Genomic DNA, 18,299 nt, shown 5'->3' with positions numbered 1-18,299 from the left:
GCCACGCAGTGCATGACTGAGGTGAAATTCAAATCTCAGCAATCACACTGTAGAGCCTGTGCTTTTCATCATTATACTTCTCTGTGTAATCTTTCCAGGGAGTCCAATTCATTTTCTAAAAATACAACTAAGCATTTCTCAGATTGCTTGCTTACCTATTCTGCTCTTTTAGCTGTTTCTACATATGAAAACTTTACGCTGCTTTTATATACACCCTTCAAATCTGAGATGTCGCTTGTTAGCAAAGGATATCTTTATCTGGCCCCCCAGAACAAAAAGGTCTTATGTCCCCAATAAGAAACTGAAAAGGCAAAGGAATTCTAAGTGTAAGGACTTATTTTTAAATTGTTGCAAATTGAAAAGTAAATTCCCACCCAGTCATCTAATATTTGGCCGCAGGTATCAAGGTATTATTGATAGAAAAGAGATATGTTAAGAGTTCTGATTACTTTACACAGACTTCTATTTAATAGATGGGAACATAGATAAAATATTCTGTCTCTGGGAAGAATCACATACCTCCCTGTTCAATGGGTCTTAGAATGTTTAAATATGAAAATTATGACTTGATCTTTTAAGTTGCAAAAGTCTGACATCCAGCTAGTTAGAGTACATGCTCAGATTTTAGAATATCACTAAAGATGCTCCTAAGTAGGTAAGGAGGGGCACAATAACAAAAGACCATGGGAAAGAGTTAAAAATGAAGGTGGCCACATGAGGCAAATGCATATCAAAACTACAATCTCACACCTATTAGGATGGCTACTATCAAAAAAACAAAATAACAAGTGTTGGTAAAGATGTTTGTGCACTATTGGTGGGAATGCAAAATGGTACAGCCACTGTGGAAAACAGTATGGCAATTTCTCAAAAAATTAAAATTACCACGTGTACAAATGATTCACTTTGTTGTATACCTGTTGTATACCTTTGTTGTGTGTTAATGCAACATTGTAAGTCAGCTATACTCCAATAAAAAATTTTAAAAATAAAATTACCATATAATCCAGCAACTTTACTTCTGGGTATATACTCAAAAGAATAAAAAAAGGTTTCAAAGAGTTACTTGTTTACCGTGTTTATCATAACATTATTCACAATGGTTAAAGTGTGGAAGCAACCCAAGCACTCATCAATAAACGAATAAACAAGCATGATGTGGTACATATATGCAATGGAACATTATTCAGCCTTCAAAGGAAGAAAATCCCGGCACATGCTACAACATGGATGAACTTTGAGGACATTATGTTAAATGTAATAAGCTGTTTACGAAAAATGACTACTGTATGATTCCACTTATATATAGTACTTTAAGTAGTTAAAATCATAGAGGCAGAAAGTAGAATGGTGATTGTGAGGGTCAGGTGGGAAGAGAAGTTATTGTTCAGTAGATACAGAGTTTTAGTTTTCCAAGATGAAAAGAGTTATGGAGATGGATCTGGTGACAGCTGCACAACATTATTTAATATGGTATTATTTAACACCACTGAATGATGCACTTAAAAATGGTCAAATAATCAATTTTAAGTTACATGTTTTTTACCAAAATAAAAAAGATTTGGATAAACAAATGAAGGTAGAGATGCTAGTGCACTGTTCCTCTTGTCCACACAAGTTTTCATTCAAAAATAGTTGCTCTAATAAATCACTGGGCTTGAGTGAGTGGGGAACTGGTGGTACACTGCAGTTGGAATGGCTATGACTACAGCTATGCCTGTGAGACCCTGATAGCCATGTATGTTGGGGATTGTCATTAAGAGAAAAATCTGTGTGAAATGCCAACTTGATTACTTGTACTGCAGATAATGCTTAATCATCAATATTTCTCTAACTTAAGGCAGCCTATTAATATTAGCCAATGAACTATTAAGTCTTTCTACTGAATGTAACGTGCTGCTCTACCATCTCTTCTTAGAAAAGCTTTTCAAAGGAAACAAATTGGAGGGGGGGGGCGTGAATAATAATAATAATAATAGCACCTATCTTTTGCTTTTTATTATCATTATTATTTTATTTTTAACTGGAAGATAAATGCTCTACAATGTTGCATTGGTTTCTGCCATACAACAACCCAAATAAGTCAGAACTACAACTATCCCTCCCTCTAGAGCCTCCCTCCCACCTCTCTATGTCATCATGGAGTGCCAGACTGGGCTTTCTGTGTTGTATATTAATAGCAGCTTCCCACTACCTATCTGTTTTATACCTGGCAGTGTATATATGTCAATGCTACTCTCTCAATTTGTCCTCCCTTTCCTTCCCCATTGTGTCTACAAGTCTGTTCTTTACTTCTGCATCCCTATTCCTGCCCTGCAAATAGGTTCATCAGTACCATTTTTCAAGATTCCATATATATGTGTTAATAAACAATAGTTGTTTTTCTCTTTCTGACTTCACTTCACTCTGTGTAACAGGCTCTAGTTTCATCTACCTGACTACCACTGACTCAGATTCATTCCTTTTTATGGCTTAGTAATATTCCATTGTATATATGTACCACAACTTCTTTATCCATTCATCTGTTGATGAGCATCTACATTGCTTCCATGTTCTAGCTATTGTAAATGGTGCTGCCATGAACTTTGGGGTACATGTGTCTTTTTCAGTTATGATTTTCTCAGGGTATATGCCCAGTAGTGGGATTACTGGGTCGTGTGGTGGTTTTATTCCTAGTTTTTAAAGGAATCTCCATGCTGTTCTCCATAGTGGTTGTACCGATTTATATTCCCACCAACAGTGCAAGAGGGTTCCCTTTTCTCCACATCCTCTCCAGCATTTATTGTTTGTAGATTTTTCAATGCTGGCCATTCTGATCATTATGAAGTGATACCTCATTGTTTTTTTGATTTCCTTTTCTCAAATAATGAGCAGTTTTGAGCATCTTTTCATGTGTTTGTTGGCCATATGTCTTTGGAGAAAGGTCTTTTTAGATCTTCTGCCCATTTTTGATTAGTTTATTTTTTTTTTCTGATATTGAAATGCTTGAGCTACTTATATATTTTGGAGATCAATCCTTTGTCAGTTGTTTCATTTGCAATTATTTTCTCTCATTCTGAGGGTTGTCTTTCCATCTTGTTTATAGTTTCCTTTGCTGTGCACAAGTTTTTAAGTTTAGTTAGATACCATTTGTTTATTTTTGTTATTTCCATTACTCTAAGAGATGCATCAAATAGATGCTGCAATTTATGGCAAAGAGTGTTATGCCTATGTTTTCCCCTATGACTTTTATAGTTTCTGGCCTTACATGTAGGTCTTTAGTCCATTTTGAGTTTATTTTTGTGTATGGTGTTAAGGAAGTGTTCTAATTTCATTATTTTACACGTAGTTATCCAGTTTCCCCAGCACCACTTATTGAAGGGGCTGTCTTTTCTCCATTGCATATTCTTGCATCCTTAGTGGATAAGGTATCCATAGGTGTGTGCGTTTATCTCTGGGCTTTATATCTTGTTCCATTGGTCTATATTTCTAATAACACCTATCTTATGGATCTTTATTATGTGCCAAGCACTTTTCTATGCTCTTTAGAAATATTATTGCATTAATCCTCACTAGAAACCTATAAAATCTGTCCTTTTATTATTATAGTTACTAACCATCTTGATTTGCCCATGACTAAGGCAGGGGTGTATCCTCAGGACATACTATCAATACTTTCAGGCCTAAAGCTAAATAGTGAAAGTTGCTCGGTCGTGTCTGACTCTTGCGGCCCATGGACTATATAGTCCATGGAATTCTCCAAGCCAAGATACTGGAGTTGGCAGCCTTTCCTTTCTCCAGTGGACCTTCCCAAACCAGGGATCAAAGCCAGGTCTCCCACATTACAGGCAGGTTCATTACAAGCTGAGCCACCAGGGAAGCCCAAGAACACTGGATCTTCCCGACCCAGGAATCGAACCAGGATCTCCTGCATTGCAGGTGGATTCTTTACCAACTAAGCTATGAGGGAAGCACGGGTCATGGCAAACACCCTCTTTCAACAGCACAAGAGAAGACTCTGCAAATGGATATCACCAGATGGTCAATACTGAAATCAGATTGATCATATTCACAGCCAAAGATGGAGAAGCTCTATACTGCCAACAAAAACAAGACTGGGAGCTGACTGTGGCTCAGATCATGAACTCCTTACTGCAAAATTCAGACTTAAATTGAATAAAGTAGGGAAAACCACTAGACCATTCACATATGACCTAAATCAAATCCCTTACAATTATACAGTGGAATTGGCAAATAGATTCAAGGGATTACATTTGATAGACGGAGTGGCTGAAGAACTATGGACAGAGGTTCATGACATTGTACAGGAGGTAGTGATCAAGACCATCCCCAAGAAAAAGAAATGCAAAAAGGTAAAATGGCTGTCTGAGGCCATAAAATAGATGAGCAAATAAAAGGAGAAAACGGAAAGATATACTCATTTGAATGCAGCGTTCCAAAGAATAGCAAAGAGAGACAAGAAAGCCTTCCTCAGTGATCAATGCAAAGAAATAGAGGAAAACAATAGAATGGGAAAGACTAGAGATCTCTTCAAGAAAATTAGAGATACCAAGGGAATATTTCATGCAAAGATAGGCACAATAAAGGACATAAATTGTAGGGACCCAACAGAAAGGAGTATATCAAGTCTGTATATTGTCACCCTGCTTATTTAACTTATATGCAGAGTACATCATGTGAAATGCTGGGCTGGATGAAGCACAAGCTGGGATCAAGATTGCTGGAAGAAATATCATTAAGCTCAGATACACAGAGGATACCACCCTTATGGCAGAAAATGAAGAGGAACTAAAGAGCCTCTTGATGAAAGTGAAAGAGGAGAGTGAAAAAGCTGGCTTAAAACTCAGCATTCAAAAAATTAATATCATGGCATCTGGTCCCATCACTTCATGGCAAATCGATGGGGAAACAATGGAAACAGTGACAGACTTTATTTTCTTAGGCTCCAAAATCACTGCAGATGGTGACTGCAGCCATGAAATCAAAAGATGCTTGCTCCTTGGAAGAAAAGCTATGACCAACCTAGACAGCATATTAAAAAGCAGAGATATTACTTTGCTGACAAATGTCCATCTAGTCCAAGCTATGGTTTGTCCAGTAATCATGAATGGACGTGAGAGTTGGACTGTAAAGAAAGCTGAGCATCAAAAATTGATGGTTTTGAACTGTGGTGTTGGAGAAGACTCTTGAGAGTCCCTTGGACTGCAAGGAGATCAAACCAGTCAATCCTAAAGGAAAACAGTCCTGAATATTCATTGGAAGGACTGGTGCTAAGGCTGAAACCCCAATACTTTGGACACCTGATTCGAAGAACTGACTCATTTGAAAAGACCCTGATGTTGGAAAATATTGAAGGCAGGAGGAGACATGGATGGCGTCACTGACTTCAATGGACATGAGTTTGAGCAAGCTCCGGGAGTTGGTGATGGACAGGGAAGCCTGGTGTGCTGCTGTCCATAGGGTCACAAAGAGGCAGACACGACAGTGACTGAATTGAACTGAAAGCTAAATAAGTTCCAGTCAAACTGGAACAGGTTGTTCACCTTGGTCCCTGTTTTATATATCAGGAAACAGACTATAACAGCTTACCCAGAGATACTCAGTAATGAATAGCAGAGCCAGAATAAAAGCCATCAGGCAATCCTACCTTTAGACAAGTTTTCATAGCAGAGTTAGAATTACCTGAGGTGCTTGTTTAAAACACCTTAGGATTTCAGGATCCTACAGTAAATTTATTGAATCAGACTCTCTAAAGAAGAAGCCTGAGAATTTGTATTTTTAACATGGACCTATATGATTCTTTATGATCAGATAAGCTGGGGAAACATTGGTCTAATCTACAACTAAGGTTAGTTGTAGTTAAGTTTGATTCTGAGTTCTCTGTAAACTCATCCATTTTGTTTTTTTGTTGGTATTGTTTTATGTATTAATATAACTTCCTTTGTCTACACTTACCTTTGGCTGGATTGATCTGAGAACAATTCTAACCCTGAGCAAAGTGCGCTAATGGGGTAATAGGATGCCCCCTCAGGATCAAGTGGTGAAAATAGTTTCTTGACTGCAAGGAACTGGCCAAGCATGCTGCTGGAAGAGGGATAACCTATAGCCACTGTTGAATTGTAGCCTCTTTTGTCCTAGTCAACCCTTTTAGAAGATCTGGAGCTCCCTAACCAGAAGGGGTAATGTAGTGTTGCAGTTAAGAGTATGGATGTTCGTACCAGATTGCTTAGGTACGAACCTAAGCTGCTTATTCTAGAACTAGCAGCTACTATGTAACCTTGGGTGAGTCCTTTAACCTCTCTCAGCCTCATCTGTAAAATGGTTCTGATATTGCCATGTCTATCATAGATTCCTTCTGGAAATAAATATTTATAAAATGCATACAACTATTTGGCACAAATAACTGCTTTGGAGAAAAAAAGAGACAAGCTAATGTTTCTAAACCTTTTCCATCTTTATGTGGAAGTTAAGATATCATGGAAGTAGCATAATCATCACCAAAACTAATAGTGTAAGGGAGTAGAAGTGGAGTAGGGGTAAACAGATTGGGTTGTTAAATATTTTCCTGGAAAGGGATGTACAAACCTTAACATCAAAAGCAGGAGAAGGTTTTCCCATTGAGCCAGGCTTAATTTTCATTCCCTTAAAATTTCCACAGACTAGTACCTAGTTAAGAATAAAAAAGAGTAAAGTAACATTACAAGTAACTCATATTTATTCATTTATCCACCGTGCATTCATTCAATAGATATTTATTCAGAGCTTACTATGAATCAGGCTCACATTGAAACATATTTTCTGCTCTCAAGAATTATAGATAGACACTAATACAGTTAAAATATTAAGTAAATTTGTAACTACTGAAACATCCATATTTATGAAAACATTTATACTCATATTCACATGATACTTGTTATGCTATTTCTATTTAATAAATTCATTGATTTTTGTTTTTATTTTATTTTTTGTATTTTAATTTTTGACCAGGTAGTACTTTCTCATGGTTCATAAATTGAAGCAGTATATAAAGACAATGAAAAATTTATTTCAGTCTTTCCCTTATCTGCTCTATCTTATCCCTCTCTTTCCTATATAACAATTTTTGTTATTTCATTTCCTCTAGAATTTCTTCTTATTTCTATGAGCTCTTTAGATAAACCTTTTTAGAGTGTTCCTCTCAAGGAATTGTCCAGCAGACTTAATATTTCAAGTAACAAAGAGCTCAGCATTTTCTATTTTTGCAGCAAAGCCCTAAGATATTTCCTTATTATACAAAGAGAAATCTTTTTATAGATCTAGTATTGTTGAATTAAAAATTTTTAATGCCCTGGTCCTAGTCAATTATATAGTGGCTTTCCTCAGTGAATGACTATCTAAACAATTGCATCTCTTACAGAGCTCTTTTGTAACCATCTTCCCTCATTTTTTTTAAGAAACTCTTTCTTCTAATCACTCCATTTCCTCCCTATCCCTCAATCACAAAGCTACAATAAACAATTTTTTTTAATTGGAGGATAATTTCCTTACAGTGTTGTGTTGGTTTCTCCCATACAACAATGCAAATCAGTCATAATTATATATTTATATACATATATATCTCCCCTCCCTCTTGAACCTCCCTCAACACACACCCCCATTCCACCCCTCTAGGTGATCACAGAGCACCAGGCTGAACTCCCTGTGTTATATAGCAGCAGCTTCCCACTAGCTATTTTACACATCGTAGCACTTTGGTTTTTATTTATCTGACTGAATTGAGTTCAGCCATGTCTTTTCAGTGAAGTCTGTATACCGTTTCAGTCTGTCCATATCCTTCGTAGATATCCAGACCTGTCCTGTTTCTCCATTGTTCAGTCACTTCAGGGTTGATTGGTTCCCCAGCAGTTACACAGTGCTTTAAGCTTTTGAACTTATAGTTTCTCAGAAGACAGATAAGGAGTTAAATTTAGGAGGAAAATGGATAAAAATGGAAATTAGGATTATTTCTAGTGAAATTTCAGTACAAAATGTTTTAGTTTTTCCCCTAACTTTCTCTGATACAAAATAAACAAAGCATTTTATCATGAAATGACTCCCAAACATCAAGTTTTGTTTCTTCTTTTTCTCCATTTTATTGGCAGAGGGTGGGGGAAGCGGGGGGAGGATTGGGAGTGGTGTGACTTGTTGCAAAGAAAAACCATGCCATCCCTAGGGAAGGTACCACGTAATATTATGTTAAATCAGTGATAAAAAGCTTCCTAATTGGTTAAATTGACTGTGGAGCATTTATACAATAGAACAGTATACAGTTGTTTAAAAAAAAAAAATGGAATGAAGATGCTCCTGGGTTGTACTATCCAATAGAATTTTTTGTTATGACAGAAATTTCTATACTGAGCTGTCCACTACTGTATCCTCTAGTCCTGTGTGGCTATTGAGCACTTGAAACATGACTAGTGTAACCAAGGCTATAATGTTATATTACTTTTTGGTTTATAATGTCATGATTTGATATTTGTACATATGGTGAAATGATTGCGCAATAAGTCTAGTTAACATCTGCTGCTACCCTACATAGTTACAAGACTATTTTTTCCTGTGATGAGAAGTTTTAAGATCTACTGTCTTAGCGACTTCGAATATGTAATACAGTATTATTAATTATAGTTTGGAACTGAATTTTAATTTAATTATTTCCATTTAAAAATTAAATAAAATCAATTTAAAAGTAGTGACCAAGTAATACTTTCAAATGGAATCAGTAATAAAGTAAAAGACATTCATTTTCTTTCCTGTTTTCTGGGATAGGGTTTTGAATAGGGGTGACATATATTTTCTCAGCTCATATAACAGACAAAGGATAAACACTGGGCTCAGAGCTATACCTGTGGCTTGAACCATCTTTCCGCTCTCTGCTTGAGGGAACCCACACTGGATATAGTAGTTATCATGTACAGAATATAAGCAAGAAGGACAAGGAAGAGAAAAGATTGCTAAATACCATACCTACTGATCTGGAGATATGTTTTTAGGCAGAGAGATCTTTTATTTTGTATCTTCCTCTTCCTTTCCTCTCTGCCCATAAGTGCCCACTTAGCAACTTTGCTTACCTGGCCTTATCATTCTGTACAAGCATTCTATATGCAGTTGGTGCTGAACAGAAGACTGTGATGGGAAACTTGGAAAGTGTCTGCAATTTAGAAGAAGTGGTCTTACACAATTTTTAATAAGTGCTTAAATACCTATGGTAGACATAGTAAAACTTAGACCATTATTTATTCTAATGTAAACACTCTCATGGGCTTCCCTTATGGCTCAGCTAGTAAAAAATCCACCTGCAATGGGGAAGACCTGGGTTCGATCACTGGTTTGGGAAGGTCCCCTGGAGAAGGGAAAGGCTACCCACTCCAGTATTCTGGCCTGGAGAATTCCATGGACTGTATAATACAGTTCATGGACTCGCAAAGAGTTGGAAACAACTGAACGACTTTCACACACACAAACACTCTCACACCTTTCCTCTGTATATCTTTTCAGGCTTACTGATTTTCTATTGTGGAATACCTTAAATAACGTTATCTACTCTAATGTCTACAAGTTACTTTATTCACTAGTCCTGTCAATAATAGTGCTAATTCACTTCTAAATATTGACCTCTTGTGCTCTGCCTTACTTGCAAGATGGAAGTTGGCTCAAACCGCGGCAAATAATGTGCAAATACACATGCTCCCTGGATCCATGGAGAATAAACACTACTCCATGCAGATTTTGCCCAGCCTGTGTCAGAGGTATTCCACATGACATCCAAAGGGGTCAAATCCAGCCAGAACCTAGGAAACAAAGAATCAGTTCAGTTTAGTCGCCCAGTCGTGTCCGACACTTTCTGACCCCATAGCCTGTAGCATGCCAGGCTTCTCTGTCCATCACCAACTCCTGGAGCTTGCTCAAATTCATGTCCATCAAGTCAGTGATTTCATCCAATCATCGATTCCTCTGTTGTCCCCTTCTCCTCCTGCCTTCAATCTTTCCCAGCATCAGGGTCTTTTCCAATGAGTCCCTTCTTCGAATCGGGTAGCCAAAGTATTGGAGTTTCAGCTTCAACATCAGTCCTTCCAATAATATTCAGGACTGTTTTCCTCCAGGATTGACTGGTTTGATCTCTTTGCAGCCCAACGGACTCTCAAGAGTCTTCTCCAACTCTACATTTCAAAAGCATCAATTCTTTGACATTCAGCTTTCTTTATAGTCCAACTCTCACATCCATCCATGACTACTGGAAAAACCATAACCTTGACTAGACAGACCTTTGTTGGCAAGGTAATGTCTCTGCTTTTTAATATGCTGTCTGGGATGGTCATAACTTATTTCCCAAGGAGTAAGCCTCTTTTGATTTCATGGCTGCAGTCACCATCTGCAGTGATTTTGGAACCCAAGAAATTAAAGTCTGTCACTGTTTCCGTTGTTTCCCCATCAATTTGCCATGAAGTGATGGGACCAGATGTCATAATCTTAGTTTTTTGAATGTTGAGTTTTAAGCCAGCTTTTTCACTCTCCTCTTTCACTTTCATCAAGAGGCTCTTTAGTTCTTCACTTTCTGCCATAAGGTGGTGTCATCTGTGTATCTGATTTTATTGATATTTCTCCCGACAACCTTAATCCCTGCTTGTGCTTCATCCAGCCCAGCATTTCAGATGATGTACTCTGCATATAAGTTAAATAAGCAGGGTGACAATATACAGCCTTGATGTACTCCTTTCCCAGTTGGGAACCAGTCTGTTGTTCCATGTCTGGTTCTAACTGTTGCTTCTTGACCTGCATACAGATTTCTCAGGAGGCAGGTAAGGTGGTCTGGTATTATGATCTCTTTAAGAATTTTCCACAGTTTGTGGTGATCCACACAGCCAAAGGCTTTGACAGAGTCAATAAAGCAGAAGTAGATGTTTTTCTGGAACTCTCTTGCTTTTTCGATGTTCCAGTGGATGTTGGCAATTTGATCTCTGGTTCCTCTGCCGTTTCTAAATCCAGCTTGAACATCTGGAAGTTCTTGATCCACATATTGTTGAAGCCAGGCTTGGAGAATTTTGAGCATTACTCTGCTGGTGTGTGAGATGAGTGAAATTGTGCAGTAGTTTGAATATTCTTTGGCATTGCCTTTCTTTGGGATTGGGATGAAAACTGACCTTTTCCAGTCCTGTGGCCACTGCTGAGTTTTCCAAATTTGCTGGCATAATGAGTGTAGCACTTTCACAGGATCATCTTTTAGGATTTGAAATAGTTCAACTGGAATTCCATCGCCTCCACTAGCTTTGTTCGTAGTGATGCTTCCTAAGTCCCACTTGACTTCACATTCCAGAATGTCTGGCTCTAGGTGAGTGATCACTCCATTGTGGTTATGTGGGTCATGAAGATCTTTTTTCTATAGTTCTTCTGTGTATTCTTACCACCTTTTCTTAATATCTTCTGCTTCTGTTAGGTACATACCATTTCTGTACTTTTGTGCCCATCTTTGCATGAAATGTTCCTTTGGTATCTCTAATTTTCTTGAAGAGATCTCTAGTCTTTCCCATTCTGTTGTTTTCCTCTATTTCTTTGCATTGATCACTGAGGAAGGCTTTCTTATCTTTCCTTGCTATTCCTTGGAACTCTGCATCCCGATGGGTATATCTTACCTTTTCTTTTTGCCTTTAATTTCTCTTCTTTTCTCAACTATTTGTAAGGCCTCCTCAGACAACCATTTTGTCGTTTTGCATTTCTTTTTTGGGGGGATGATCTTGATTACTGCCTCCTGTACAATGTCATGAACCTCTGTCCGTAGTTCTTCAGGCACTCTGTATTTCAGATCTAATCCTTTGAATCTATTTGCCAATTCCACTGTATAATCGTAAGGGATTTGATTTAGGTCATATGTGAATGGTCTAGTGGTTTTCCATACTTCCTTCAATTTAAGTCTGAATTTTGCAGTAAGGAGTTCATGATCTGAGCCACAGTCAGCTCCCAGTCTTGTTTTTGCTGACTGTATTTTCTGTGCTATGCTTAGTCACGTCTGACTCTTTGTGACTCCATGGACTGTAGCCCACCAGGCTCTTCTGTCCATGGGATTCTCCTGACACGAATACTCTAGTGGGTTGTCATTTCATTCTCCAGGGAATCTTCCTGACCCAGGGATTGAACCCAGGCAGATTCTTTGCTGTCTGAGCCACTGACTGTACAAAGAATCGACTTGATATATACAACAAACTGTGGAAAATTCTTAAAGAGATGGGAATACCAGACCACCTTACCTGTCTCTTGAGAAACCTGTATGTGGGTCAAGAAGCAACATTTAGAACTTTATTTGGAACAACTGACTGGTTCAAAATTGGGAAAGGAGCGTGACAAGGCTGTATATTGTCACCCGGCTTATTTGCCTTATATGCAGAGTACATCATTGGAAATGCCAGGCTGGATGAATCACAAACTGGAATCAAGAATGTCTGGAGAAATATCATCAACCTCAGCGTGGTAAATGAAACCATGCTAATGGCAGAATGTGAAGAGGAACTAAAGAGCCTCTTGATGAGGATAAAAGAGGAGAGTGAAAAAGCTGGCTTAAAACTCAACATTTAAAAAATTAGAATCATGGCATCCGGTCCCATCACTTAGAGTGGAGAAAAGTGGAAGCAGTGACAGATTTTCTTTTCTTGGGCTCCAAAATCACTGTGGACAGTGACTACAGCCATGAAATTAAAAGACACTTGCTCCTTGGAAGGAAAGCTATTTCAAAGCTAGACAGCACAGTAAAAGAGAAGACATCACTTTGCTGACAAAAGTCCATATACTCAAGGCTATTGTTTTTCCAGTAACATGTATGGATGTGAGAGCTGGACCATAAGGAAGGCAGAGTGCCATAGAATTGATGGTTTCAAACTGTGGTGCTGGAGAAGACTCTTGAGAGACCCTTGGACATCAGGGAGATCAAACCAGTCAATTCTAAAGGAAATCAACCCTGAATATTCATTGGAAGGATTTATGCTAAACCTGAAGCTCCAATACTCTGGCCACCTGATACGAAGAGCAGACTCACTGGAAAACACCCTGATGCTGGGAAAGATTGAAGGCAAAAGGAGAAGAAGGCAGCAGAGGATGAGATGGCTACATAGCATCACCACCTCAATGGACATGAATCTGAGCAAACTCCGGGAGATAGTGAAGGACAGGGAAGCATGGCGTGCTGCAGTTCGTGGGGTCGCAAAGCATTGGACACGACTTAGCAACTGAACAACAACAACATATATACATTTGAGATATAAATATATATATATATTTATATATATATACACACACACACTTGAGATATATACATAGACTTAACTATATATACATATATATATATATATATGGAAACAAATTTAAAATACAAATAAAGAAATCATCATTTTTGTAGCATTGACACTTCAAACTACAGTTCTGTGAAAATACCTTCCATTTATAGATAATCCTAAACCAAAACTGCTGTGGGTGTGTCCAGTCATTTTAGGATATCCGCTTGTTCCACTGGTAAAGAAAATGGCCATCATCTCATTGTGTTTTGTCTTCACACAGGTGTGGTTGTCACTGGCATGTCTATGAAGGAAGAATTACAATGATTGTATACATTAAACACAGTATCATAGACTGTTACCACAGAAACGGATTTACTCAGACCTCTTCATCTCATTGATTAAGCCCCAGAGACTTAGGTTGAATTCCAAGGTAAAAGCCATCTCTCTCCATCTTTTAAGGTGCTTTCTGGAAACAAGCTAAACTTTGCCATCAATAGCCCATTTATAACAGGTTGATTTCATAGCTTTTTACTGTGTGATAAAGAAGAGTGCAAGCATTACAAAAAACCTCAAGAATTTTATCATACCTTCTAAAGAATGAGTATTCTATGATCTTCTAATCATGTATATGTGAGGTAAAATGTGATTTTTAAAAAAAAATGAGAATGTTAATAGAAGTCCTGGGTAATGGTATAAGGCAGGGATCATTAAACTATAGGCCTATGGGCCAAATATGGCCTGCCTTTTGTTTTCATAGATAAAGTTTTATTGCAACACAACTATGTCCATTCTTTTACATATTGCCTATGACTGCTTTCTACACTATGACAGTGAGTAGGTATGATAGAGACTACATGACCTGCAAATACTGTATATTTATCATCTATCCCTTTTGTAAAAAACCATTTGCTTACCCCTCAAAAGGATGGTTTTTCTGTTTCCCACAAGAGAGTCTACATAGTTCTGAATATAGTAAGCAAAAAGACTGAAGAAGATCTAAGTATCCACTTAGGGAAGGAAAGATTTCAGTTAAAGAAAGAAAACATTTTGGTTCCAAAGGATAATTGGGCCTTTATATATGACATACATCAGGGCAGCTGAGAGGAAGTAAACTCTGTACATTTGAGTGCCTGAGAATCATACAGAATTTTATTAGGAAATATTGAGCTGAAAATGAATAAATCAGAAATATTCAGCTGTGAGAACTATTTTTATTTTTAAATCCTAACATAGCTAAACCAAATGTTTAGGCTATGATTCCATAATTTTTTTCGTTATGAAGCTAGTACCTATAACTGTGTACCTATCACTTCTATCACAGATATTATTGCTCGTGAAACCTAAGGCAGGTTTGTTGTACCAGTCTCTCAGAAGCAGTAAACCTAGCAGGTAATAGTATGGGCTTAGAAGCTAGACTGCCTGAGTGTGAAACCCAGTTCTGCCAGATCCTAACGTTTGACCTTATTTATCTGTCTAACCAGAGAATCCACCTGCAATGCAGAAGATGTGGGTTTGATCCCTGGGTCAGGAAAAACCCCTGGAGGAGGGAATGGCAACCCTACTCCAGTATTCTTGCCCAGAAAATCCCATCCATAGTGTTGCAAAGAGTTGGATACGACTGAAGCGACTGAGCATGAGCATCTGTATATTTAACAGTTCCTACCCAATAGTTTGTTGTGTTTTTAAATGAGTTAATATTGAATTGGCCAAAAAGTTTGTTTGAGGTTTTCCATAATATCTTATTGAAAAACTCTAATGAACTTTTTGGCCAACCCAATATATCTGAAGTGCAGTTTTTGGCACATAATCAGTGCCAAGTAAGTGTTAGACATTATACAATTATAACAGTAGTTTTATTATAACAGAATTTGGCCTTTGGTAACAACTCAATAGAGAATCCACCTGCCAGTGCAGGAGACACAGGAGACATGGGTTCAATCCCTGGGTTGGGAAGAAGCCCCGGGATAGGAAATGGCAATTTCAGTATTCCTCCTTGGAAAATTCCATGAACAGAGGAGCATGGTGGGCTACAGTCCATGGGGTCTCAAAGAGTGGGACACAACAACTGAGCATGTATGCACACAATAAATGTTAGCTTAAGAGTCATAACAAGTCCCGGTGGGCTACAGTCGATGATATCACAAAGAGTCGGACACAACTTAGCAACTAAACAATGACAAAGAACAAGTCCATAGTTGCAAACTTGCTCCAAAATCGTTGAGTAAAGGTAGGAAGCTCATTCCAGGGACGGAATTTGCTGCCACCCTAAAGCTAAGATAACCAATACTTGACAAAGAGTTCCAAGTGACCCCTAGAAGACCCCATAGCAGGACTTGAATATCTGTGTAATAGTCTTATTAATTGCATCTATTAAGTATTCTTCTTACTATAACCTGATAGAAATGTCGCTGTCAGCAAGGGAATAATACAGCCTCCACAGAAGGATTGATTCTGATTAGTTCCTATGGGAGATGATAATAGCTCTGTGGTTGATGCACCTCCTAGATCCTGCTGCAGAATTTTAGAACATGCTTCCCTTCAGGTGCTGAAATCCCTCTTTAGATATTACCTTGGCTGAAGATAGCTGCCTTGCTTAAGGTCATGCCTCCTTGTAAAGATAGTTTGTACCCAGTTACTTATTAGCATTGGACCTCTTGCTTTAGTTGGACATAGTTTTGAAGGGCTATCCAAACTCCAGTGATCCCCATAGGTTGACTGATGGCTTTTTTGAAGTACGTGGATGATAAATTTCAACCGCTGCCCAATCCCACATTGTTCCCTTTCCTTAGGTATTGGTCCTAAGATAACTTCTTAATAAACTTACACAACTAATGTCTGTCTTATGGTGTGCTTCCTTGAGATCCCAACCTATGAAAAACACCACCAGTTCCTTGCCTCAGAGCTTTGCACTATAATCACCAGTTGTTCCCTTTGTCTATTATTTTAATTTTCATTTTTCTGGTTAATCCAGGGTTGACTATCTTATCAATGTTGTGTTTCTTTTTGGAAAGCTGTTCTACAACAATTATGGTTACTCACTTCATCATCTCCTTTAGGTTCTCCCAACCCTCTCTGGGGCTCTGAGACACAATTAGTTTGGAGTGCAGATTTTCACATTTAGATGCAACAGCATCAACTGCTGGAGCTAAAACTTCATTGGTAATAATGCACTTTGCTTTTGAAGATTGTAGTCGGTAGAGGATGTCTTTTTGGGTCATCTGAGTGGTTCCTGGAATTAGAACTGTCCCTAAAAGAGAAGAAAATAAAGTATTTAGAAATGATTTCCTTCATCATCTTAATTAAGGTAGTATAGGTAACTCATGTATATTCAGTGTTTCTCAGGGTGAGTTAGTCGGTTTTCCAGGCAGGGTATCTATTTGTTTTCCTTTCATTACTATACTTTTTCATTTAAAGGAATCTCAAAGTCCAGGACCCTTTTGATCTAACATGAAAGGATGTTAAATCCTGGATAATTAATTATTTTCTACCTAGAGACCACTCATAACATTTAACTTGAAGAGGGTTTTGAATTGAAAAGAATATTACCCAACATTTATTGAGTACTTTGAGTTTCAGGTGCTGTGTAAGTGTTTGCATATTTTAACATTTAATCTCTACCAAAAACACAAATGTTATTGTTAACTAGAAAATACACAACATAAAAGTTGAGAATTATGTTTTATTGGGAGGATTTTCGGAGGGCTTTCTCAGATAGCTCTGAGGGACTGCTCTGAAGGGTGAAGGGAGAAGCCAGGATATACAGGGGTTTTTGCAACAAAAACCAGGTAGTTGGAACATCAAAAGATTACTGTTAATTAAAGAAAGCCAGACATGGCAAGTTAATCAATTTAGTGCTTTTCTGTGTATGGGAAGATGCAAGAGTCTAGGCTCACTGATCTCATTCCTTTGATATGCACCTTAACTATCTAGGGCTAATGTTCTGTTCTTTCTCAACCAGAGTTCCCTCAGGGCTCATCACTGGAGGCAGCTGTAGTAGCTGATGTCTTGATGGCCATAAACATCCTTTGTTTGCTGGCAACAATAATTTGCCTGGATCACTGAAGTAGCAGGGGCAGTGCAGGGACTGATCACCGCAGCCTGACTTAAGCTGTAATTTAACCGCCTTTGTTCAGTGCCTCTTTTGTTGTTGTTCTGTTGCTAAGTCATGTACAACTCTTTGTGACCCCATGAACTGCAGCACACCAGGGTTTTCTGTCCATCACTATCTCCCTGAGATTGCTCAAACTTTATGTCCACTGAGTCATTGATGCCATCCAACCTTCTCATCCTCTGTCTCCCCCCTTCTCCTCTTGCCCGCAGTTTTATCTAGCATCAGGGTCTTTTCCAGAGAGTCAGCTCTTTGCATCAGGTGGCCAAAGTGCCTCTTAAAACATATATTAATTTTATACCTTCTTTCCAAAGAGAAGGATTGAGGCATTCATCTTTTCTGTGCTTCTATTCCCATCTGCTATAAACTGTACTGTAAGGTACAGTCAGGTACAGTGTAGTGGTCAACAGCGTGTCCTAGAGACAGATACTCTTAGAGCTTGGTCTTGAACAAGACTACTTCACCTCTGAGAGTCTCAGATTCTGCATCTGTAGAATGGGGATTATAATAACACTACCTTCTTTATAGGATTATTAAGGATTAAATTAGTTAAATTTTTTAATGAGGTAAATTGGAAGTGGTCAAACAGGAGATGGCAAGAGTGAACATCCACATTTTAGGAATCACTGAACTAAAATGGACTGGAATGGGTGAATTTAATTCAGATGACCATTATATCTACTACTGTGGGCAAGAATCCCTTAGCAAAAATGGAGTAGCCCTCAGAGTCATCAAAAGACTCTGAAATGCAGAGCTTGGGTGCAATCTCAAAAACGACAGAATGATCTCTGTTTCCCAGGCAAACCATTCAATATCACAGTCATCCAAGTCTGTTCCCCAAACACTAATGCCAAAAAAGCTGAAGCTGAATGGTTCTGTGGAGACCTACAATAACTTCTAGAACTAACAGC

At 38.2% G+C, this 18,299-nt stretch overlaps 2 protein-coding genes across 5 annotated transcripts in view; one reads left to right on the top strand and one right to left on the bottom strand.

The window, feature by feature from the left end:
* Positions 1 to 18,299, bottom strand: part of ACSM3 (acyl-CoA synthetase medium chain family member 3) — an 82,287-nt gene that overhangs the window by 5,423 nt on the left and 58,565 nt on the right. For all 3 annotated transcript variants that reach the window (XM_043456008.1, XM_043456007.1, XM_043456010.1), the window contains exons 4-9: positions 16,320 to 16,527; positions 13,438 to 13,581; positions 9,653 to 9,809; positions 9,090 to 9,169; positions 7,793 to 7,919; positions 6,586 to 6,666 (exon numbers count right to left, since the gene is read on the bottom strand). In XM_043456008.1, the coding sequence (XP_043311943.1) occupies positions 6,586 to 6,666; positions 7,793 to 7,919; positions 9,090 to 9,169; positions 9,653 to 9,809; positions 13,438 to 13,581; positions 16,320 to 16,527 (797 nt within the window). The remainder of the gene's footprint in view (positions 1 to 6,585; positions 6,667 to 7,792; positions 7,920 to 9,089; positions 9,170 to 9,652; positions 9,810 to 13,437; positions 13,582 to 16,319; positions 16,528 to 18,299) is intronic.
* The window catches only part of ERI2 (ERI1 exoribonuclease family member 2), a 51,030-nt gene that overhangs the window by 21,677 nt on the left and 11,054 nt on the right, over positions 1 to 18,299 (top strand). The gene's annotated exons all lie outside the window — the stretch shown is intronic.

This window comes from Cervus canadensis, chromosome 32 (genome assembly GCF_019320065.1).
Source record: "Cervus canadensis isolate Bull #8, Minnesota chromosome 32, ASM1932006v1, whole genome shotgun sequence".
NCBI classification, from domain to species: domain Eukaryota; kingdom Metazoa; phylum Chordata; class Mammalia; order Artiodactyla; family Cervidae; genus Cervus; species Cervus canadensis.
The sequence above is the reverse complement of the archived record's forward strand: the minus strand, read 5'-3'. Positions and strand labels throughout refer to the sequence as shown.